The 24,108-nt window shown below is 42.6% G+C and overlaps 1 protein-coding gene across 5 annotated transcripts in view; it reads left to right on the plus strand.

Moving 5' to 3' along the window:
• RMI2 (RecQ mediated genome instability 2) overlaps window positions 1–24,084 on the plus strand; it is a 74,672-nt gene extending 50,588 nt beyond the window's left edge. For 3 of the 5 annotated variants that reach the window (XR_005258612.1, XR_005258613.1, XR_005258614.1), the window contains 4 exons: window positions 14,225–14,296; window positions 16,640–16,832; window positions 18,103–21,811; window positions 23,267–23,392. Coding sequence is in view for 1 of the 5 variants with exons in the window: in XM_038150964.1 (XP_038006892.1) it covers window positions 22,469–22,736; window positions 23,267–23,415 (417 nt within the window). In the remaining 4 variants the exon portion in view is untranslated. Of the gene's footprint in view, window positions 1–14,224; window positions 14,297–16,639; window positions 16,833–18,102; window positions 21,812–22,453; window positions 22,737–23,266 lie in introns of those variants that run through there. The other 2 variants (XR_005258615.1, XM_038150964.1) reach the window with 2 other exon arrangements.
• The last annotated feature ends 24 nt before the right edge of the window (window positions 24,085–24,108 follow it).

A 24,108-nucleotide genomic window follows, 5' to 3' on the forward strand; every position in this document is an offset into this window, starting at 1 on the left:
TGATTTTCTTGAAGTCAGAGAGTGAGATAGTCTGCAGCAGGACTAGGAATGGAACATAATTCAGGTCTTCACAACCCTATACTAGAAACTTAACCACAATACCATCCTTCCTGTTTTAGTGGGTTTTGTTTTCTTCTCCAGAATCTGAATTTTCATTTAAACGAAACCTTGAAATCGGAATTCTTTGATTTTGCAAGTAAATGAGACACCACACTGTCTGTGAGTCTGCTTTCAGATGCAGATTCTGTGAAACTCTCAGTGAAACCAGCAGCACTGAGCCAGGTGTGAACCTGTCACCCACTCTGATGAAGTGTTTGGGTTAGAGTTTGATGCATTTAAACAGGACATGTCCAAGAGATGCAGCCATTGTGACATTGCCTCACACATTTCCATTCCCATACTATCCAATCAATCATTTTCTAAGTTAAGAGGTAATAAAGTGGGCCTGATGAATACAGCTTATCTTCTTATCCTTTTAGTCAGCTCTTCCAGGTAAAACAGCAACAGATGTGACTCACTTTACACTGGTATTAGTTATCGTGCTAGGTATCACTGAAGAACAATGTGTGTCTGGCCAGGCTGTCAGTCACAGCAAATTCATCATCATGCCAAGAACAAAATACATTTTGAGGATGTCACCAATTTGTTATCAAGCCTTGATAAGCATCTACCTAGACAAGGGCAAGCCAGTTGGTGCAGCAATAATTAATTCTGTCTGAGCCGCAATTTGTGCTGTTCTGCAGAGAATGTTCAAGTCAGATCCCATCCAGATGGGATGGATGAGAGGAATTAGTGGTTTTGTCTTCTAAAAAGGATGTGCACATGTGTGCTGGCTAGAATGGAGAACTGTGAGGTTTGGAAGTTAAACAATTAAGCTTAATTGTGGACTGAGGCTGAGTAACAGCTGAGCCCCTCTGTCCCTTAAGTTCCTTTGAATAGTCCATGTTGTCTGAAATATTTCACTGTAAGAGATATAAACTGCTATTTTTCAAATAGCCAATGAATTAACTGTCTTGAGGCTATGAGAAAAGTTTCTTTCTCAGCTGGCTATTCTGGAATTGTTTATTTTGAATTATGTTAATTACTTTCTCAGGGTAGTTAATGCTGGTTTCCTTGAGCCCAGAGTAAATGGGTCCTGTCTGATGTTCAGTGGAAGTTCCTTGTTGATATTAACTAAGTCAAAGCAAGATTCACATTAATCTCATGAATTCAAATGCTGAGCACTTAAACACATGAAAATGTGGTTTGGGCTTTCTGCATTTCAGTAGTTTAGACATCCTTCGTCATTGAGTGGGGGAAAAAAAGGGAAAGTCTCAAATTGTTGGTAAAAATATTGTGAAAGGGCAGCCTGCATTGTGATGTTTGTTTTTTTTTTTTATCCAAATAACAAATTTGTCTTGCTGGATGGTGTGTGAGTGTGTCTGTATGTGCATACTCCACAATTGATGAAGGAACTCTGGATCCCTAAAAATAACGTTGGTGCTAATCGAAGAGGTAGCAGGGTGCTATTCAGGGGAACTGCAGCAATAAATACTGGGCTGGAGATGTTAAAGAAGAAGAATATGAAGCTAGTTTGGCTTCCAGATACATCTGCTGGACTACAGAGCTTTCTGTGCTGGCTAGAGGAACACATTTTATTCTTGGGCATAATCAACACATGGGGAGATTTTTATGGTTGGGGTGAGCTAAAGGAAGTGATTCAAGTGTTCCCTTATCTTTGGCTCTCAGTCCACAGAAATTGAATAAAATTCATTCTTAATATAGTCAAATGGATCCAAATCGCAGTTCCATTTCTTTGAATGTAGAGAGATTCTACAGTCCAAATTAAAAGGAAAAAAGTGGTCTTGTTCTTAAAGTGAATAGAGACTGATGTGGTGCTGCTACAGGAGGCAGAATTAGCACACTGGAAGTTGAGAAATGAGGAAATGAGAAGGTGATGGCAAAGCAGTGTTTTGCAGCATCTCAGCCAGATCCAGGTAGGCAACTCACTGAGGCACTTTCAGATGATTTGGTTGGATTTTTAAAACTTGAAGCCATTAAGCCTGGATGACTAAATCTGAATAAATCACTGTTAATACCCAGAGAAAAGATCTTCCATGGGCATGATATGCTGACCTCTGTATTCCTACTGTGATTGCAATCTACCTTCATCGACAGATCTTTTTTCACAGTTGCAGTCAAATCCCAAATTATAAACCACCAAACTCTTCTGATGATGGAATACATTTGGTTCTGCAGTATCTAATAACTCCTATACCTAGCAAACAGAAACTACTGAATGTGCACCTTTTATTCTACTGAACAGATTGGTCCAATATAGATTTTATTACAGGCTTATGGTCTTCAAAGTATTGAGAAATTATCCAGATTTCTGTTCCTCCTCTGTCCCTGGAGAAAGGATAAGTCCTGATGGGTGGGTCAATATTTTTCTTCAGAGTACAAATATTAATTCCTCATTTGCCAAAAAAAGAAAAGGAAAAAACCCCACTGTAATTGCTCTTGTGGAAGAAGAATTGGATTCTTGTCTTCAGACATTTTCCCTCTCCAGATTTATTGCAAACCTCAGCCAATTTTACATGTGAACTCAACAAGCTGAGTGCAAAATGGATTAGCTTCACCATGTTCCAGGAAAATTTCGAGGAATCAGGAGAATAAGCTGACAGTTTCTGATGAAAGATAAAAAAGTCCTTTAAATGTAGAATTTTTGGCATCTGATGTTAAAGAAACATCCTCCAACGATATTAATGAAGCATTTTCTAATTTTAGAAATATCTTCATAAGTTATATACAGACCTCACCACACATACTTTTGAATTAATTAAGAAATATTATGTTATGTAAAATTAGTGTAGCTTAGCATGCAGGCCTTGATGTCCTCTATCAGTAAATTAGATAATTAAGAATATGAAAGTGGGAAAAGTGCCCAGCCTGGAGGATTTCCTGCAGGAGTTCTGGAGAGACCTCATGGAGTTGCGCTTGTAGGGAGTATTTCTATCTGTGGTGACTCACTTTTCCAGGACCACTTTGTTCTCTGAGAGTGCAAGAACTCCTATTGTCACTTGTGTTAAACTGGAAATGAGTGCTGTGCTGTATTTCAATTGCAGATCTATTTCAGGTCGCAATAACGTCACAAGAAAATACTGGCAAAGTTTCTGATAATGAGTCTAGAGGAAGCCTTATCCTTGATCCCATTAATTGAATGGAGCTTGCCAGGATCACCTTCTAAAACTTACTGGACACGTGGGTAGTGGCCTGTGATGCCTGATACCACCAGTGACTCTAATACACTTTTACTGACAGAAAAGCCTTTTGGAAAGGTAACTGGAGCTATTCTTACAGGAGAACAGTTTAAATTTGTACTTCTCCTTAGCTCTTTGCTCCAGCTGCCCTGTGCTGTCTCTGTCTTACACCACTGGAGTATGGACTGAATTACCTCTCAGTTTTTGCAGCAGTACCAAAACTGTGTCCATGACCTTCAGGATTTACTTCTAAACAAAATGATGTGTATAGTGCTGACACTGCAGTCTCATCCAACATAAATTCATACAGCCTTCAGGTAGTTGCTGATTTAGTCCCTATCTAAGCTGAAGTTCCATAATTAGATTTCTCTAATCATCAGTTTAAAAATTCAGATTAGCTGTGTGATAAGTTGTAAAGAATAAGTAGATATAATTCTTCCTATGCCAAGTATTGGGGCTTTTTCTCTCAAGAGCTTTTATAGGCAAATAGATACAAATAAGCACCTACTACAGTACCAGCAAGAAATACCAATAATATATGAATGTAAATTTAATGTAAATTTAAATACTGTGCTCTCTCCCATATAAATAGGTTTATATACTCTCTTCCTGTATCTGTAAGAAAGGTTAAATTACTAACAGGAAGTTCTTTTTGCAGTTAGACCCTTTTTAGTCCTCATACAGTGCTGTCCTTACCCTTGGCAAAGGTGGAGCAGCTACAGACAAGGTCCTGCATCTCCTGAGAGGTTTGCTGAGCTTCAGAGGCCAGCCAGACACTAAGAATTTCTGGCTACATTTTAAATGCCCCAGTATCTTCCCAAGTCCATGCTCAGAGTCTTTGCTCTGGTCAGGAGGAAATTTCCTCAAATTTAGACTTTTTTGCTAAAGACTTGGCAGGAGTTTCATCAGAGCCTTTTAGAAGATTTCCTGTTCCAGTGGTGTATAAACACAGCAACAATAGGACAGTGGCTGTGTTCTTGGGAAGTGTCTCAGAAATTTTTTTCTTTGTTGTGCAAAGTGAACATTTTGTTCTGTAGTTGGTGCTGTTGCTTTATTAGGAATATGATAGATGTGCTGTGGCTATAGGAGAATGCAAATGTGACTTCACGTGCAGACTTGACTTCTGCATCCAAAATGCTGCCAGTGGCAGCTGGGCAAAGATCTCCATGTAGATGTTTTTAGCAAAATGGAAAAGCAGGATTGCATCCACAACAGAGCATTCCTGCCCTTAGATCTAAAAATAGCCTAAACTGCTAAAAATATCCTGTTTTTGAAGAGATTAAGGACAAAAACATTCAAAGCTCTCTTCTAGATACACTTGCATTACAAATTTTGAATTAACTTAAAGGACATTGCCTAACTCCTCCAGTTTAATTCTGGCTTTTTATTCCTTGCATATTTTATTTTTCCTTTCTTAGTGTCCCATTTTCTCCAGGACAGTCATTGATTGACCATTGGGCCAGAGACCAGGGGAGCCCTAGGCAGGACTGCCAAGAGATCCCTCACTGGAGGGTTCCAAGAGTCAGGGCTGGAAAAAGCAGCGTGCCTGGATCAAAAAAGCCCTCACTTCTTGCCTGCTCATGGGCCATACTAGAAATAGCTCCCCACTGATAATGGTGCATTGTGTTATTCCAGCAGTAAGTCATAGCATTCCACACTTCTCTGTTTCTAGGAAATTCAATTAAAAACTTGGTCCAGTACACACACACACACACACACACACACACACACACACACATACATTTACTCTCAGTGGCTGCATTTACCATCAAAGTTGGTAATGTTTCCTGAAATTGGTTTCTGATCCCCCAAAAGGCTGTGGGTTTTTCTTCTTCTTTTTCTTCTTTTTTTTTTTTCTTTTTTTTCTTTTTTCTTTTTTGCTTTCTTTGTTCTTTCTTTTTTTTTTTTTTTTTTTTTTTTTTCTCAAAGGTTAATGTCAGGGAAACTGAACTACATACATGAAAATCTAAAATATCAACTGTGTAGATAAATTGTGGCATCATTGTGGCATCAGGGGCATAACGTGTGTGTGACCTGCCTCCAGTTCCATGAATTCCAGTGAATTCCCAGTTTCCACTAGCGGGTGGCAGACAGATCTGAGTGTGGCTATTTCCTGTTCATTTTGAACCCACTGTGGTTGTGATGGTGGGGGAAGAGTAGGAGGGCTGTGATCTGGGGGAGAGGGAAACCCTGGCCTGGAGCCTGGGGAAGTAAAACCCATTGGCTGTTAGGCTGTTGCACTCACTGAGTTGTTTCATGTGACAGACTTGCTGCACGAAATGCCAAGAGTGGTACAGCCTGCAGGGCTTTGGCAAACAGATAATCTCTCATGATTCATGCAGCATCCTTCCTCTGCTCTGCCTATGATGATCTCTGAAATGTGACCTTCAAAGGCAGGGCTAAAGCTGAATCTGGCTTCAAAAAAATGACCCACAAGCAGAGTTTTGTGCAGCATAAAAAAGAGAAAGTGATCCCAAGTGTCTGAAGCTGCCAGTGTAAGTTGCCAAAGCAATTCTTGCTGAATGAACTGCATGTTTGTACTGGTTATTTAGAAACAGCTTTAAGAGATTGCCTCTCTTAATTTCACTCATACCTTAACTTTGAGACACTGACAGTGTCACTGCCAACTTCCCAGAAGTCCTGTAGCTGATTCTAATTTACATAAACTGTTCTGCATACTGCTATATGCAGACAGAAATGGGTATCTTGCTGGGTTTTGTTTCTTCCCTTATCTCCTCCCAGCCCTCTTCTCAGGGCTGGGAAAATATGATGCCTGTGCAGGCAGAAGCAGATTTGGGAGGGTCTGTGCATTTTTCTACTCTGGGTTTACCACACTGAGGAGCACTCCATGACTGGAAACAAGCCCTCATCACTGGGGATTTAGTAACTATTCCCCTCTGAAAATGGGATTTCAGTGCAGTCATGAGGCTGTGCAGAGAGCCCATCACTCTTCCAGAGAATCGTTACCCCATTTCCTCTTCTGTTCTCCTAATTAGGAGTTTGCACTTCAGTAGAGCACATACCACAGCCTTCCTGCCATCCTGTACCCTGGTACACACACCATGCTGATGGTGCATGGTTACAAAGCCAAGAACTGAAAAACTGGGCAGTATCAGATTGATATTTGCATATGCAACCTGAAATCTGCCCACTCGCACATGTGTGCACTGACTGACACAGGGGTGCTGGGGAAATGTGTGATCTCAACTCTCACAAAACTAGGACAGAATTGGCAGGAAACATAAGGAAGGCCCTGACTCAATTTTAAGGGCTGGAGTTTGCAATTAGATTTTTTTTGATACGGTTTCCTATAGTTAATTCTGTGTTCTACAAAGAAGAAACTTTGCCAGCAGTTCAAATCAGATTATTTTAATACAAACTTACTGTTGTTTTAATTATGTTAATAGCCAAAAAGATAATATGCTGCACGTGGGAGTAGAGGACTCTCCCAGGTGCTGAATGTGGAAATCACTGAGTCGTGGCAGGATAGGCTGGCAGAACTGAGGTTCCCCCTGCTTTTCTGGATCTTGGAACTTATGCTTTACTTAAAAGTAATCACAGGACAACAGAAGTGTTCAAATTTTGAAGATAAGTGATTTGGTGCTACTGCATCTGCCTGTGCTCACAAGGCACACACTGCCAGTGTGCTGGTTTCTAAACAGAGCTGAGCAATGCCAAGCATCTGGGCAGGTCAGGGATGACTCAAACAAATCTGAGTCAATGGAGAGGAGGCAGAAGGGGCAGTATTTCTTCCATCTGAAGTGAATGTATTGAAACCTCATGAAAAACCAACGCTAAACATATGAGGCCTTTTGGAAAGTGTCTGTGTGCAACTGCATCCACAACATGTAGAATGATAAAATCATCTCCCGAGCTGAGTCGAATGGCAGAGCTGAAGGAGAGCTGTAAATAAAGTGGTAGGCGGTTTCCTGCTAAAACTCCCCTGCATGTCCAAGAACCCACTGTGACTCAGCCCTTGCAGTCACTGGGAACTCAGCACAGACACCCTTTTCTGGTTGGGTGGTTTTACTTCTCTTTTTGCACCATACCAAGAGGGGCTCCATTCATCCCTGGAGGGATCAAATTGACAAATATGACCCATTACTTTTTATTGTCTTAAGGTGATGATCTCACAGTAGACCCAACAGGACTGTTCAGACTTCTTGTCTGGTTAGCAGTGACCTCACTCACACCTGCAAAATGATGTGTCTGCTTGGATCTTTCACGTGAAAGTTCTTAGGACTTATATTCACATACTTTTACTGGGCTCTTACATGCATCTCTTGATGGCCCAAAAATCAAATTTTTCTTGCTTTCATTTCATGTGCAAGAATATTCAGAAATTACCTTTCTTCTTTTTTTTTTTTAAGAGTATGTGTGTAAATATGCTAAATAGGAGACAATTATGTATTTGTTTATAATACATTTTCTAATGTACCTACTGTTCCTTCAAAGAAAAATGAACTGAGCTGGAAGAATCCCACATTAAAGTAACAGCAGTAGCAATGTCTAGTAGCTTTTAGATCAGCAGTATCAATTCTCACTCGCACTAGAATATTTTGTGTCTGAAGCTGTCACATGTCTTTTTACTCCTCTGGGCTCATGGTTTTGGAACATCCTTTGCCATTGAGATAATGCTTTCCATGGTCAATTTTGAATTTGTACAGACAGTTGCCTTTCCATGTGAAAAGTTCTGTACACACATAGGTTTAAACTTGGCATTGGGAATTAATAAAACAGGTTTGGGAGATCTGCAGGTTTCCATGAACTGACTTAGAACAAATTGTACTTTTTCCCTCTTTAGCCATATAATATTTGTTATGCTGCTTCTTTCTTTACACTTCTGTTTCTACCTTGTCTCTTCTCTCCCACAGTCCTTTTCCTTATTTTATATATTGTACTCCCTCTGTGCTAGTCCCAGCTACTCCTCATTGGTTTCCTCCGTAATAGTGCTGGAACGTTGTCCCATCTGACCTTGCTCTGTGTGAGCAAATACCTATGGCCCAGGTTTAAAATTTACTCTGCTCTGGTTTTTTCTGCTTTCCAGCCCAGTGTTATCTAAGTGACCCTTTAATTGCTGTTTAATAGCTCTTTTAGTTTCAAGATCCAGTCTGCCTTTTGCTTTCTTTCTCCCTGGTATATTAAATATAGTTTGTACAGGGCTTTATTTTTTTCCTTCTGAGAATTGTCTACTTTCTCCAGAGTTTTCAGTTTGGCATCTGAAGGTTATCTGTGGTTCCTTGTTAGTGAACTTCCTTTCTGGGAAGTTCAGCCTTCTTCTATTCTGACTCAAGTAATTAGCATCAAAAGACATTCTTCTTTTTCTTTCAAATTCCTATAACTGCCCACTTTTCTTCTCTTTTCTGTTCTCCAGTCCCCTCCAGTGCCCCCCACAGCAGTGCTCTGCAGGGCATGGCCTTACCAAAGCTGGCTCTCAGTTGCTTTCCCTCAGTCAAGTCCCCTCGTGCTGCCCTCACGGGGTGAATGATGGAGGACGTGGTGTGTTTTGCAACCCTCCCATCTGAAAAGCAGGAGTCAGGGTTTTCCCAAGCGCACCTGAGGAGGAGACACCCGAGCAGCTGGGGCCAGGAAGGAGCTCAGATTATTGCAGAGGCCAGAGGGAGCTGAGGGTTGGCTGGCACTGGGGACCTGCCACTGGAGAAGTGAGGGACGCAAAGGTCACCGTGTCCAAAGACAGGGGGAGCTGACATCAGTGGGTGGAAGTGCTGGAGATGTGGCATGAATGAGGGGACTCAAAGGCAGGAGGGGCTGGGGCTCACCATCTTTCAGAGCTGGCGCCATCAGCTGGGATTCTGGCTTGGGGACCTAGGACAGTGACCTGCCCCATCCCCCTTCCTCCCAGTGAACTGCCCTAACCCCCTTTTTATTCTACCAGAAATAGTGTCAGTCCATAGTACATACACTTCCAAATAGGAGGGTTAATAGACAACCTGATGACTCTGATATCCACACTAAATTATAATTTTATTTCACCAGGTGACCAGAACTCTCCTCCTCCTCCTCCTTCTCTTCCTCCCCACATACTCTTATTTTGAGTATAGTACTTAGGGAAGATTATGGGGCTACGTGGGTGGCGCCCCACAAACAGAGGGGGTGCTGAGATCCTGCCTTCTGAGAAGAGCTCACCAGAATGACCAGTGAGGGCAGTGAGTGGGCAGAGCCAGTGCTGGGAGTGCTGCACCTCCCAGCAAGGTGACTGCTGCCTGTGGCTGTGACAGGACAGCCTGTGCCCACGTCAGGGAGAGAAAGTGCTGCACCCTTACTGGCCATGGTGAGTCATTTGCACCTTTTGCTACATCTGGCACGAATTTCATTTTGAGTTACTCCAGTGCATCATTATTTTCAATATTTCCTTCACCAGAAGCTGGAGTCACTGAGGTGAAATTACATTTACCAGAATCTGTCATTAAAACTGACAGCTGGCTCTCATTAGAAGTAAAATAATCAGGTTTTGAACAGCTCTAAACAGTGCCATTTTCAAGTAGTTGCATGTGGAGTAAGACTGTCCATCAGAAATAACAAAGAGAATATAATCCCAGGTATTCAAATGCACCTGCCTGTACTTTTCCCCTATTAGAGCTGAAATCAAGCAATGAAACAGTACCTGGGGGAGAAGTCCAATTAACCATGCAAATTAGGAACTTACCAGTTGACTAGCAAGCCTGTTTTAATTCAGAGGGAAATTTGTGTCACTCTTTTGTCTTTACATAACACTGTGTGCAACTTAACACTAAGCATTAGCTTCAGATGGGCTTTTGTACCACCTTGGATTACATCCACAGTTTTGGTCTCGTCCATATTGTGAGGTTGCCAGTGTCTCTTTTGGCCATCCAGATTTATGTCAATTGTTTATGGCCTCAAATAACTGTAGTGCAAACTCCTGGACTACTCAGAGGACATGCTCTGCCTTCAAATACACCCCTTGGCAGTGGCTTGGAAAACTTTCCACCAGGACTTTACCTTAGTGCCTTCTCTGGTTTTTTCTTCTGCATGTATTGAAGTATTTTAGAGGGACAGATTTAACAGGAACTTTGCACACTGCCAGTCAGGTATAACTGCAAGGGTTTTCTGCTGAAATAGAAAAGCCACACTGAGAAATAGGGCAAACCAAGATAGCCAGAAAAACACTCACTGGAATTGTGTCTGTTTATATTTAAATCTCTTGTTTGGAGGAAGTTCTGTTTTTACCTGTAATACTACGCAAATTCCTACAAAAGTCAGTTCAATGTTAGAATTACTCAATTTCTGAAGAAATCATTTGGTTTTGTGTTTAGAAAACTTACTGCCAAGCCCCCTCTGCTGGAGGGAAAAACCATGTTTTCATCTCTGCGTGCTGAAGACATCTAGTAAAACCATTCCAGCTTATTACTGTGCAAGTAATTACAGGCTCAGAGTTCACAAGATCTTTACTACCTTTCTATTACTATCTATGATTATCTGTCATAAGTTGTGCTTTAGAGAAGAGTCTGGATGATCACTGCAAATTTGTTCAAATTATTCCAGCTGACTGAGTCAGTGTGTTGAAAATTCATCTTCTCAATTGATTTTTTCATCATCCAAGTTATTTTCAGTAGTGTTCACCTTCACCCTCTTCATCCCCTGCTGTATCTCGTATGTATTGTTTACATCTTTTGTCAGCAACCATTACATACACACTGTTAGAATGAACTCACATAATACAGCAAACAGGAAAAGTTGGACTGCAAGAAGCCCACATGCTTTTCCAAGGCAATTCAAACTGCAAAGATGTGCTTTGTCTTTCTGACTGCTGTGCTTCTCTCTCAAGTGTGACAAGAGCAGGTCACTAGGTGAAAGACAAGATGATGTGCTGGTTAAACCACACTTGTCAGTTGTGTATGACAAACCCTTTTGCAAGGACCAGCTTTACACTTACAGATCAGGAAACAGGCACAGCAAGACAAGCCAATAGCTTCAGCATTGAATGAGGACATGGATTTCAGCCCTGCTCTGAAACACACTGCCTGGTGAATTTGTTCTAGTTAATTAGGCTAAAAGCCAGAAAAGAAGTGTGTCACAACATAAAGCATTGCCCAAGAAAAGTTGGAGGTTTCTGACACAAAGTGCTGGACCTGTTTGTGGTCCTCTGTGGTGTACATTGAGAGCACCGAGTTTCTTTGAAAGGAGATCCAAAGCATCCAGTGTGCCATGCAAGCAGCCAGTAAGGAACTGTTGCCTACAGAGCTGAAGCTTTTCCCACCTTGAGATTGTTCAAAAATGGGCCTCTGAAGAAAGGCAGTCTTTTAAAAATGGAGCAAGCCAAGAGAGCGTTGCTAGGGCAGCTGATTTGTACTTAGACCTTCTCAGAATGTGGAAAAAGTGTCCCTGCTTGGCAGAGAGCACTCAAACTTCAGTTTCTGCCTTTTCTTGCAGTTGTCCTAACAAGTAAGTAGCAGTCTCCTCTCACTGAGAGGGAATGAGGAGTATTTGTTAAGTATTTGGGAACTTGACATCTAGAGCAGTCACTTGTGGCTGGGAAACACTGGAGTCTGGTGACCCCTCTGAGTGCTGTTAACTTACTGCACATTAATCAGTTCTTAGATAAGCTGCTAGAAAGGGTATTTGAAGCTGAGACAGAAGTCAGTGGCTCACCTCTGTTAAATCAAAGCCCCTACCTGCAGGCCTAAAGGCAAGGCCCATTCTTTCTGTAGGTCAATGGCTCTTAAAAGCCTTTCTGTGAACTAAATCAAGTTCACAGGAAGACCAGAGAATGTTTCCTTCTATGGGTTTGTGGTGTGAGGTGCTAATTTCAAAATAAGCTTGAGAAGCATGTCCTTGAGTCCATGCCAGGGAGGGGTTTGAGCCTGATTCCCCAAACTGAAGCCTGAAGCACCCACATTCCCACAAAAGATCTCACTAGTAAACTGCTGGATAAAACGGAGAAGGTTGAAAAAATAATGATACTTCTTTAAGAAAATGTCTCTAATGAAGTCTCTGAAGGGATGAGAAATACTTCAAGCCTCTATTATTAGATTCTGTTGGAAAAAATAGTGACAATTGTTCCATAAACATCAAACTAGCAAACTAAAATTTTCTTTTAAAAATGTAATTGTACTTCAGATGAAAATATGAACTAATTGAAGTTTCCTAGAATATACTCTAAGTACAATATCTGAGGTTAAATGACTATTCAGCCTTAGCTGCAGTAGCCAAATAAATGTTCAAGTTAACAACAGGTTGGACCAGAAAGAAGTAGCCCTGAGTTCTAGGGAAGTTAGAAAACCCAGCCTGTCTTTGGAAACTGATGCCAAACAGGGCAGAGGGTTAAAAACAAGTAGTCTCAGTTCTCCTGTATGCAACATTTTGTGACTATGCAACATTTCCTGGCCGATGAAATGCAGCTGCAGTACCTCCCAGGTGCAAGTCATCTGTTGCTTTATTATTTCAATGCAATAAAGAGTTCCCTTTCCTTCTGACTGAGAAGGTTTTGTTGCAGGATCTGTGTATGCTGAAGGAAGAAGAGAGGAAGGGGAGTGGGAAAAGGTATCGGGAAGTGCTTCTGTCCCAAGCAGAGTAACCAGAGACAGCTCTGCAACAGGAGGAGCACCATCCTGCTGAGGCATTTGGACATGCTTAGGTACACTGCAGAGTTTCTAGCTCTGCAGTCTAGGGGTCTCATCCCACCTTCACAGGACTCTAGTACTTGTATGATCAGAGTTAACCTGCTTCCAGAGGCCAAACTGTGCCCAGCCAAGCTGTAGCACTTAGTAGAAGTGCTGGAAAAACAAGCAGAAGTTCCCTCCTGCCACTCAGTGGGATGTAGGACAGGGACTGACCCAGGAGACAACTTGTTTCTTTCCAGTGACCTTTTCATGCAGAGCCTGTTCATTTCTTACCATCTGAAATGCACGGTCTGCCCATTTAGGCAGAGCTGCAACATGAAGATACAATTTGAGAGCTATTGAGCTGAGGCAATACATATCCAGACATTTATAGACAATATAAACATGTGAATGAAAAGCAGCAAATGAAAACCATGATGGGAAACTTGTTCTTCAGTATGAGCTTGCAAGAGACAGCTACCAGGAAAGATGAAAGCATTGCTCCTAAGGCATATATCTGCAACTTTGCTGATGAAATAATAAATACACCCTTTCCTACTTAGGTACCAGGAATTTAACCAAGCTTAGTGAAAGATTACAGACCATAAACTGTAATTTGAGGACATTGCAAAACATGAAAAATGCTTGGAATTCAAGGACAGAAACTTTTACCACAGTTTATGAGTAAGAATTTCATGGCACTACTCCTTTTATGATTTTACAAGTACTCTTTACAAATGTTATCAGTTCGCAACATTCCACAGCTGTGTGACAGAAATTGCAGAAGTACTGGTGGAGCTTTACTGCTTTACTGCTTTACATCTGGGAAATGCAGCCTTTAGAAGGAAATGCATCTATCTGTTATACAGATCAAAAGATGAATGAGAAAGATTCTCCAGTTACTTTCAGTTCTGTTTTCTTTGGCTGGAATTTTTGTTTTCCCCAGAGATCATGTGTCCAGCCAGAACCCTGGGTAGCAGAATGACATTTCCAGGAAACAGAAGGGAAAGTTGCCACAAGCAAGGACATTCACCAAACACTGCCAGTTTTGAGTAAAATGTGGCACTATTTAAATGAACACTCCTGTGACTGTAAACTTCAGAGATTTTCTTTATAAGGACTGTTCCTCCCAGCCTTGATTTTGGAAGTTGCTAGTGACCATTACTCGGGCTGATACCACAGGAGGCCTGAAGTGTGTAGCATTTTTCAGAAGGCACTGTGTACCCATCAAAACAGGGAATACACCCTTCAGTCAGAAGAATCAGTGATTGATACGGAGCAGTACTGGTTTTATGAGCAGTAGTATATACTGTTATTTAACTGGGCCAGCCAAAGTGGTTTGTAAACTATCCACATTATGTATTCTGAATCTAACCTACATACCTGTATGCCTCATTTTTCCAGGCAGGGAAGAGCAGTGGAACTGGAGAGTGACTGGAGCCAGCGCAGTTGCATTTGCAAAATGTCTGCCCAAAGGTATTAATTCCTTCATCAATATGCCTAACTGCTGTTCACAAATCTGGATGGATGTGAAAAAGGGGCCTGGAGACTATTTTTGCTATCCCCAGACACAACTCAAGTATTTCATTTGCCAGAAATGAATGTAAAACTGATTCCATTAAATGGCAGCATGAAAGCAGTAGTGAGTGTGCTTCAGCCTCCTTAGCTCCACTGGTGAGTGCTGGAAGCTCTTGTGGTCTGCAGTGGACTGAAACACCACTGAATTCTCAGCAAAGGAAGACCCAGAGGAACCAGAATGCAAATAAACCAATGATCTGTGTCAAACAGTAGGGTCAACTGTTCAAGTCTCCCTCTGCATTAAAAAATCTATGAAAACAACAAAAATGAAAATGCCTAACCCACATCTTGTGGTTATTAGTAATCACAGTATCAATTTTATAGGAGTCTAGATAACATATTGGCAAATCAGAGATCTGCAGATAAGAAAAAAAACTTGCATGTGCCTTTCACTTTCGCCCAACATGATTTCTCATAAATGAGGCTGTAACCGGCAGTGGAGCCCAAGATCTGCCAAGCTTTGCCTTGCAAATCCAAGGTCACGTGTTGCCTTTTTCCGCTCTCAAGTGTCTATTGTCTGATATTTGTAGTTGTTCAAATTGTAGCAGAGCTACAGCTCTTCAAATGCTCCTGTGTAAAATTTGAAATTACTTGAATATAAATGCTTGATGTTTGGAACATCAAAACTCCAAAGGTGCAACCAAAAATGTGCACACAGTGTCCTGCCAGCTCTGCACAGACACTCTGTGACATTTGCGTGAGTCTGAGGCACCATCTGCACTGAACTGATGTCTCCTGGTTGGCTCTTACAGTATTGACAGTTTCTATTTTGAACAAACAAGCACTGATGGCTTTTGCAATAGAGTGCACTACTGCAAGTCTGGTTTTGTGGGCTTGTGAGGTTTTGAAAATAAGGTGTACTAGGTCTGCATTTATCATTTACTGCTGCTTTTCATGACAAGCTGAAAGCTTGCTAAATTTTTGGCTTCAATATATTTGGATCCCCGATGAGTCATTTTTTTGGTTGCATTTGAATTTCAAGTCCAAGTTTTGTTGTTTTGTTTGGAAGGCTGCCCTATATAGAGCTACATTCAGAAGCTACCATTGTGTTGCACACTATGTGCCATCTTCTAGGCTTCTATAAAAATCAAATATTTTCATATGAGTCATTAGTAAATACTGAAATATACTCAGGTAGATAAATGTTCTTACAGTTGCCTCACTGCAGACTTCACACAACCTGTAGCTTAGTAGAAAGGTCAGCTTACCTGTACATAAGAAGTTATTTTAATATTTCTCCTTGAAGTAGGTCCTTTTCAGAGTTTCTTTCTATGTTATTCTTGTTTGTTTGTTTCCCTGTTCAGTTCATACCATGAGGTTCTAAAGTCTCACTGCAGGAGCTGATGAAAATCTCGGAGCACCAGTAGTGTATTTGCCTTCACAAAAGCTGAGAACTGAGATGCTCATGGATCAGTTGCCAGTGATGGCTGTTCAATAACAGTGAATGCCAGCAATAAAATTCTGACCTTCATTCCATTAAACTCATATTTGACCTTGCACACTCTGGGCTTAGTGGAAAGAGATGGGTCTAAATTAGAGAGTTTCCACATAGTGCTTAACATAAGGTACTGTACAAACTACAAACTAAAACCTGTGATTAAAATTACTTAAATCAAGAGGTGGAGGCAGTCTGTGACATTTTAATGTCAAATTGTATTTTAAATCATGATATTTCATATGGCTTGTAGAGGTCTTTCTAAAATGAACTGATGAGATCTCTTCCCATTGGTTCATGCAGTCTTGTGTCTTTTGACTTTTTTAAGTCAAATTATAAATTAAATAACCCTAAGAATGTGAAAATATACTTCATCAATTATACACTGAGTGTTCTGATTTAGCAAGAACTCTGTGATTTAACATGACATTTTATATCTTCTCCTAGACCTATTAAGAGATAGGTAGGCCTTGTATATATACTAATGTGACTTCCATCTAAAATTACTGCTATTAACATGCCAACATTCGTTCACTCACTCATTCACTCATGCCAGTAGTTGGGGAGCAGGCTGCTATTTGTGGGGGCTATGGCAATAAATGCATTCTACATCCAGGCTTGTAAGTACTTCTGGGTTTGAATCTTGCCTTACAGAATGCACACCATAATAAGAAACTGGAAACTCAAGCTTCTTTAGGTCCCAGTCCACCTATGTTCACAAAACCATGTAAGTGCTATTGTTGAGCATCTCCAAACAAAGTTTCACTGCTGTTGATTACCTCTTTATATTGTTTTTGCTTTTTCAGTCATTCAGCTGTTTGTTGTGAATCCATGTCTGCTGTCCCCCTGCAGAGAAGCACAAGGCCAGCTGTTCCTCCAGCTGTGATTTTTGCTTTTTCTTTCTGAAGTACCAGTTCCGGGGCCTTCCTGCTGAGCTCTTGGCAGCATCCTCCCCTCCAAAGCCATTCTTCTCCCCCTCGGTGTTACTGCCAGCACCAGGTGAGTTGGGACACCACTGCTCACAAGCACTTTCTGAAGAAGATGCCAGTGCTGCTTGGTGCCCTGTGTCCAGTCCAGGATCCTTTTTGTCTGCATCCCTGGGCAGTCACATGGACAAAGCTTTAGTCACAGCTTCATTGAGAACTAAGTGCAGCCATTTCACACACAGATTCTCTGATCTCAGGGCAAAATTGGGTTGGTTAAGGACAGTCATGACATGTGTCTGAGGTGATACTGCATGGGAATACAGGTAACAAATATTGGCCAAAGCATGGGAAGTAGGGAGGACAATTCACTTTCACATAAATTATCAGAGATTAGAAACAGCAGTCTGGTCTGCTGGGCTGTGCAACCTGCAGCTGCCACCAAGGCTGCTATTAAATGTGTGCCCTTGAAGACTCTGCAGAGTAACACTGCACACAGCAAGAAAAGTGTGGGCTTTCTCCTTTCTGGCTCCCTGTAGCTCTTGGATGCTCACTTCAAACTTTCCTCTTCAAGTAGTTTGATGCTAACTTCCAAAAGCTTCTTAAATTAATGCATGTGTGTGCTGAATGTGAGATTGGTGCAAAATGCTTATTATATTAAAATTCTGAATTCCTCTCAACTGTGCTCTAACATTTAATTAATTTGAAATTACCTTCATTGGTGGTGCTGTAGCTGTGATGTTCTTAGTTTAAACAAGATAAAGTTCATAGGGAGAGACAATCTTTTTGACTGGATCTGAGAAAGATCTTGCCTGCATGAAAATTTGACTATTAGTAAAAGCCTCTCCCTACTAAGCACCAGAAATTTCTTTCATGGAATTTTGAAGAGGCCTTGATTATTACAGAATCCTGCCAATGTATGCTCTTGAATGCTGTAACCTCTCAGCCTTACTGTCTTCTGTGTAGATTTCTATTTGACAACTCAGACTTTAAATTTTTGGAAGTAAAATGTCACTCTGGTGCTTACTGCTCTTTAGGAAAATTATTCTTCTGTCACATCGCTGAATGAACTGTATGCTGACCCTGCTGATCAGAGTGTATTTATGCAAGAGCAGCAGCTGTCAAGGGAAGGCACTGTGATCTGTCTTCCCCTACACTGGTTATAGGGACTCTCCAGTCTTGTTAAGCTTTTGCTAAATATCCAATTCCTTTAAAAAGTGAAACTCAGTCAAAATGTGAGTGACTGAAGTCTCCTAGCTACTGGCCCAACTTCAGTCGGGATGAAGATCTAATGCTTTGTATGCCATTCATATTTCCTATTTAAAGAGTTCTCTTTTCTTGTGCAGGAGTTTGAATAAGCCCATCTGGAAGCCAGCTCTGCAGACTATTTCCAGAGCAGCAAACAATACTGGAAAAGTAAAGACTGATTAATTAATTTTTTCCTTAATCATGATATAGTCCTATTCCATAGAACACTGATTTATTTCACTTACATGCCAGCATATATATACCATGGAAAGAAACCAACAGGTGACACCCACTTCTGCAGAACACAATTGCAGTTCTCTAAGTATTTCCTCTAAGTATTCTTCGTAAATGAAATGAGTCAGCTAAGCAGGACAGCATTGCCCTTTTCACAGCCTGCAGGCCCCATGGCAGGGATGTGTGGTGAGTGACAGGAACTGGGTAAGTCTGCATGCCAGTGGGAGCAATGAAATTGTTTCTCATGCTAAGGCTGGCTGTACAAGCTGAGGTTTCCCCCCACTCTCTGAGGAGATGCTGTTTTTCCTCTCCACATGCTGGATGCAGCTGGCAGCTCCTGGCAGCTGCAGGAAGGCTCTTGCCATAATCCTCTACAGTTTCCACTAAGCACAAGCTCACATGCAATGCAGAGCATCTCTATTAGGTTCTCAAGGAAAAAGAGCACTGGGGGGTGCCTTGCTTATGCTTTGGTTGATGGTATTTGCCACAAAATTAGGTCACCATATCTTAGGGTGACTCCTGTGTCGCTCTGAAGTGCAGGTTTTGGCTTCATGACACCATGGGAGAGGCCAGACTCTTGTTGTAAGTAGTGGGGTTCTGATGTCTGTTGCTCACATTTACCTGCCCTGTCCAAGTCACATCTAAAATACCACTTACTCAGAGCCACCTCCTAATTAAAACCTTGGCAGGTTGCACCTAGAGTTCTCCTGTTTCAGCATATGACTTTGCTGGTTCCAGGTCTTTTGAAATTCCTGGTCAAACACAATTTTGTATCCATCTGCCCGACTGCTCTGCCCCAAAGCATAAATTTCAAGCAGCTGTAGCTCATGTTAGGGATGTAAATACAACTGACTTCCAACTCATTCATTCCAACTCATTGATCCATTTATTTCAAATCATTAAATTAAATGACTTCAGTCAGCATATCCACATTGCATCTTCTATGCAATACAAATCAAACACCAGAAACAATGGAATTTTATATTCTTGTGTTTGTGTCCTATTCTGTGTGTTCTAAAAGCTGTTCTTCAGCAAAGTTTCATATGAATACCAGGGAAAGGAAGACAGTCTCAGAGCCCTCACTTGCAGAGTAATTACTGCAAAGGATTGTTTTCACATCTTGCTTCAGTGATGCTGAGCTCCCATGTGCTGCTTCCTTTTTCTGCATGAGGATATGAAAGGCTCAGTCATATCCATTTGCAGTTTACTGTGTGACTGTGGGAAGGCATTGTTGCTGGAGATGCCAGAATAGAGCCTGCTCCAGTCACATCCTCTGAGTTCTGAATCCTCTGAGTTTCTGGGCTGACCAGAGACAAGGGTTTTTTTACGGATCTGTTTTACAGACATTTGTGGGCCATTCAGACATAACCATTATGATCCATGTATTTTTCAGCTCCACACTTTGTGACTTTTCTTGCAGTCAGCTGTGCAGCTCACAGCTAGATCTATTTCTAAAGCAAGTGCTTACAAAATACTAAAAATAAAATTAAAAAAAAACCAACCTTATGATTACTTGGATTCCAAATTCTAGAAAAAAAAATAAAATTTGTTTGAAATCCATTTTGTAACTTCTCAGTACTAGGAAAGAGAAATAAAATTGAAGAAGCTGTTCTGTACACATTGGCCAGTGGACTGGAAAGAAGGATTTTTAAAAACTCTTTCAGGTAGAACGAAAGGCTGTAAAAGATCAGACTTCCTGGCCAAGGGAAATAAGGACTTTTCTGCTTCTGTAATATCAGCCTTTTACCAAAATTAGGGAGAGAAGCAGGGAATTGCTTCCATTTTAAGAAGTACTGTCAGTGGCAGCACAAAAAGGTCTGAGCTCAACAGAAAATTTCAAGTTGCTGCTTCTTTGGAAATCTCTTTTCACAGAGATCTGGGGTCAAATTCTTTTCTAAGCTCTCTTGGCACCATACCAACAAAACCCTGCCAGTGTAATTGAGGGAGCCCTTGTACCTGAGGGAGCCCTGACTCCTGCTTTCATCAGGACTGTGCTGTCTATGTGTAGTCTGACCTTTTTTCACCCACGCTGTGACCATCTCGTGTGTGTCAGCCTGAGGAATAATGTCCTTGAAGATTGCTTTGAAGTGAGGTGCATATTGTAGTAGCAGACAGGAGATTGATTCCTTCTTTTTTAATCCGTGCAAACCAAAACTCTCACATTCCGTGCTCTCAAAAAATCTGCTCATGTTTAATCCAGTGTCATTTAGAGCCTGGCAGCCACCAGCTCTATGCCTTTTCCAGCTGTGTGCTGAGCTTCCTTTGCTACCCTTAAATCAGAGGATGATCACTGTGGGGTCACCTGCGGATCAGTCTCTTGAGGCCTCAGACATTTTCCCTGCAGCTGCAGAATGTGTCTGTGCTGAGCTGCACCAGGTCTTGGGGAAGAGCTTTGCAAATAATTTAGCGTAACTCTGCATTTTACTGAAAGATAAGGATTTTCTGGTTTTGGAAAACAAATCCATTTCTTGATGCAGGTTGACAGTGCTTTTGCCCTTCTTATAACACCGTTTCTTGAAGGCAAATCTTTTAAAAGGGACCTTTTAGTCTCTCCTGAAGATTACAGTCTTGTAGGGGTCTTGCCTTGATCTGTAGATTTAATGGCTTAATAAGCACTAGACACTCCTATTATGCAGTAACAAATAGGAATACAATACTTTTATCAATATTTGGCACAATTACTTTTTTATGTGAAAGTAAATATTGATGCTGTCAAGTGACTGCAGCTTAAGGGCATAAATTACAAATATTCTCCTGTGAGCCCTGCTCAAGTCATGCATTCATATACAGTAACCATCTAATGTCTTTCTATTCCTGTAAGCTATATGGTTTGATTGCCAGATTACATGGTTCTGTATTGTGCTTAGATGTCAGTGTTTTTATTGTTATTACCAATACTATGTTTTATTCTTACTGTAAGTGGTAACAAAAAATTAACTGCTTCCTTACACTATAAAAAGAATACAGTCCCATTTACTGAATGTCTCCAAACAGAAAATATATTTGGAAAAAAAAAAAACCCAACTGAATAAATAATTCACAACATGATGGGTGAGTAGGAAAAAAGGTCTTCTGATGTATTTTGCTACTCAGGACAAAACCAGATTTTTAAAATAAAGTAACTGCCTTTTTGAATAGAGAATGAAAGCTCTTCTAAAGAATGATTGCAATCAGTGTCTTTTTACCCATTCTGCAGTTTTGTAGGTAATAGGACTTGTGAAATTAATGAACCCATCCCTTTGGTTTTTCTGATTCTTGTCTTTGTTCCATCCTCCTGTTTCTTCGTTAGCTTATTTTTTGGCTTATTTACTGAATGAAATGTCAACCCACCCACCCGAAAGAAACCATAACATTTCAAGAATACCAGACTGCAACAAAGTGAACTAGCCCATCAGTAATAAAAACATACAGTAAATAAAATCGTTAAAGCCTTGCAATTAAAGTCTCCCATATTAAAACTGCCCACGGTTTCAGTGCATTATGCTCCGGATTTCCCCAGAAGAGCATCCCTGGGAAAATCAGCATGTGCATTTTCCTGTTTTCTCACGAAACCGGAGCTTCATCAGCTCTCAGGTGAGCACCGTGGCCCCGTGCCGCTGAGCAGGGCGGGAGCCCGGGCTGGCTGCGGCAGCGGGCCCGGGGCAGAGCTCCGCGGCACCCTCAGCTCGAACCAGAGCGCCGAGTCACAGCTCACACCGCCTTTTGCACGAAACGGGCCGGTCCTGAACTGAAACCAGGTAAAATGACGGCCAGTCAGGCTCTGGGCTGATCCAGGTGAGGGGCGGTGGCTCGGGGGGTTGGCACACGGTGCAGCCGCTGGGCAGCCGAGGGCGAACCAGCCGGGGCACTGCCTGCGCTCCGGCCGACGGGCGGGTGAACCAGCCGGGGCACTGCCTGCACTCCCGCCGACGGGCGGGTGAACCAGCCGGGGCACTGCCTGCGCTGCCGCCATCGGGAGGGTGAACCAGCCGGGGCACTGCCTGCGCTCCGGCCGATGGGCGGGTGAGCCAGCGGGGCACTGCCAGCGCTCCTGCCGACGGGCGGGTGAGCCAGCGGGGCACTGCCTGCGCTGCACCCCCACCCAGCCCCGCCGTGCTCGGGCCGCGGGGCACCTCCCATTCCGCGTGGGCCGTTCCGCAGCTGCGGCGCTGCCGCCGCTCAGGGGCGGGGCGGGGCGGGGCGGGGCGGGCGCTTCCCGCCCTCACGGCTGCGCGCCCTCAGCCGCTCAGCATGGCCGGGGCGGCGCCGGGCCCGCCGGTGAAGGTGCTGGCGGCGCAGCTGCGGCGGGCGGAGCGCGGCGCGGGCGGGAGCTGGGAGCTGCGGCGGGCGGCGGCGGGCCGGGCGCCGCTGCCCCTGCGGGCCGTGTGGATGCAGGGCACCGTGCTGGAGGTGCAGCGCGGCGCCGAAGGCGGCACGGCCCGGCTGCAGGACGGCAGCGGCGCCTTCACCGTGCTGGGCGTGGAGCAGGTGCCGCAGGGCCGGCCGTGCCTCAGCGCAGGTACCGCGGGGCGGGGGGCCCCGCTCTAACGTGGTTCGGCGCTTCCCCTCCGCCCGGCCAGGCCCGGCCGCCCTGCCTGGCCCCGCGCAGGAGGCTCTGGACCAGGAGAGAGATTCTTATTTTTCTTTTCGCTTTCTTGCTTTCGTTTCCTTCTCTTCCCTTCACCGGACCTGCCAGTTCAAATGGAGAAGTGTTGGTCTGCAGTATTGCAGAAATTGTGGTACACAGTAGGCCCATTGCTGGAAACTTTAGCCTCGCCTATCCTCAGTCCACTCACACAGCAGGACAAATGTGTGTTTGTTTGGCTCTTACTCTGTGTGAAAATATAGTTTAGTATGCCGTAGAAGTGGCTGTACAGATAACGAGGCCATTTTCTGAAATTTAGTTACAAGCAATTTTCATTCCTTGAGTTTTCTTTCAAGTATCAACATCTTCAGTTTGCACTGTTTACTTGGCTTCACGTAATTTGGCTTATGAATTTAAATGAGAATACAAATGTTAATTAAATTTAATGATTACTTGTTTTTTAGGGAAGTATGTAATGGTGATGGGTGTGGTGCGGTCCTGCAGTCCGGAGCCCATTCTTCGAGCAATAAAGATGACCGATCTCTCTGAAAACCCCATCCATAAGAATATGTGGAACCTTGAAGTGGAGGATTTGCACAGAGTCATCCCCTAATACTTTTACTTTCTGCCTAAAAGAACTGGAAATTTGTTTTCTTCGGCTTTTTGGTGCAGAACATTGGACTATTCTGTGTAACTACTCCTGGAGTAAACCAAAGTGAGAAATTGGGCTCAGTTAAGCCTAGGGACCAGTGCTTATCTGATAATAATCACAGTTCGTGTCTCCCAGTCTTTTTAAAACGTATTTGAGAAGTGCCTATTTGATGTTTTGATTAAGATGTCCACGCTATTAAAAAGGCTGTATGTTTGTTTCTGTGTGTGTTAGCTGCCGTTTGGGGGAGCTTGTGTTGGGGCAGTTGTTCTACAGCAGGATGCTCATGGCAGCAAGGGCTGCACGGGACTCGTGTTACCAGGGTGAACTCGGTACCTGGCATCGAGGCAAAATGTGCTTCAGTCCATTTAGGCTGTGCTTGGAAATAATTGTTTTCACCTGTTTTCTATTTCAGTATTCACCATGATTGTAAACTGCTTGTAAGACAGGTGTTTCTTGGTAATGATTAGCGGTGTCTTGTACTTAAAATACCTCTCTAGTTTCTGAAATACTGAAAGTGGTAATGACCCCTCTGTTCCTATGAAGTGAAGTTAATGAAAAGATGTGATGCTGGATTCCTTGGAATAGGTTCTCCAGGTGCAAGATGTAAATACATTTTACCTTCAGAAACAAGCATTCTGTCCCTAAGTGCATTTT

This window comes from Motacilla alba, chromosome 14, assembly GCF_015832195.1.
Source record: "Motacilla alba alba isolate MOTALB_02 chromosome 14, Motacilla_alba_V1.0_pri, whole genome shotgun sequence".
Taxonomy (NCBI): domain Eukaryota; kingdom Metazoa; phylum Chordata; class Aves; order Passeriformes; family Motacillidae; genus Motacilla; species Motacilla alba.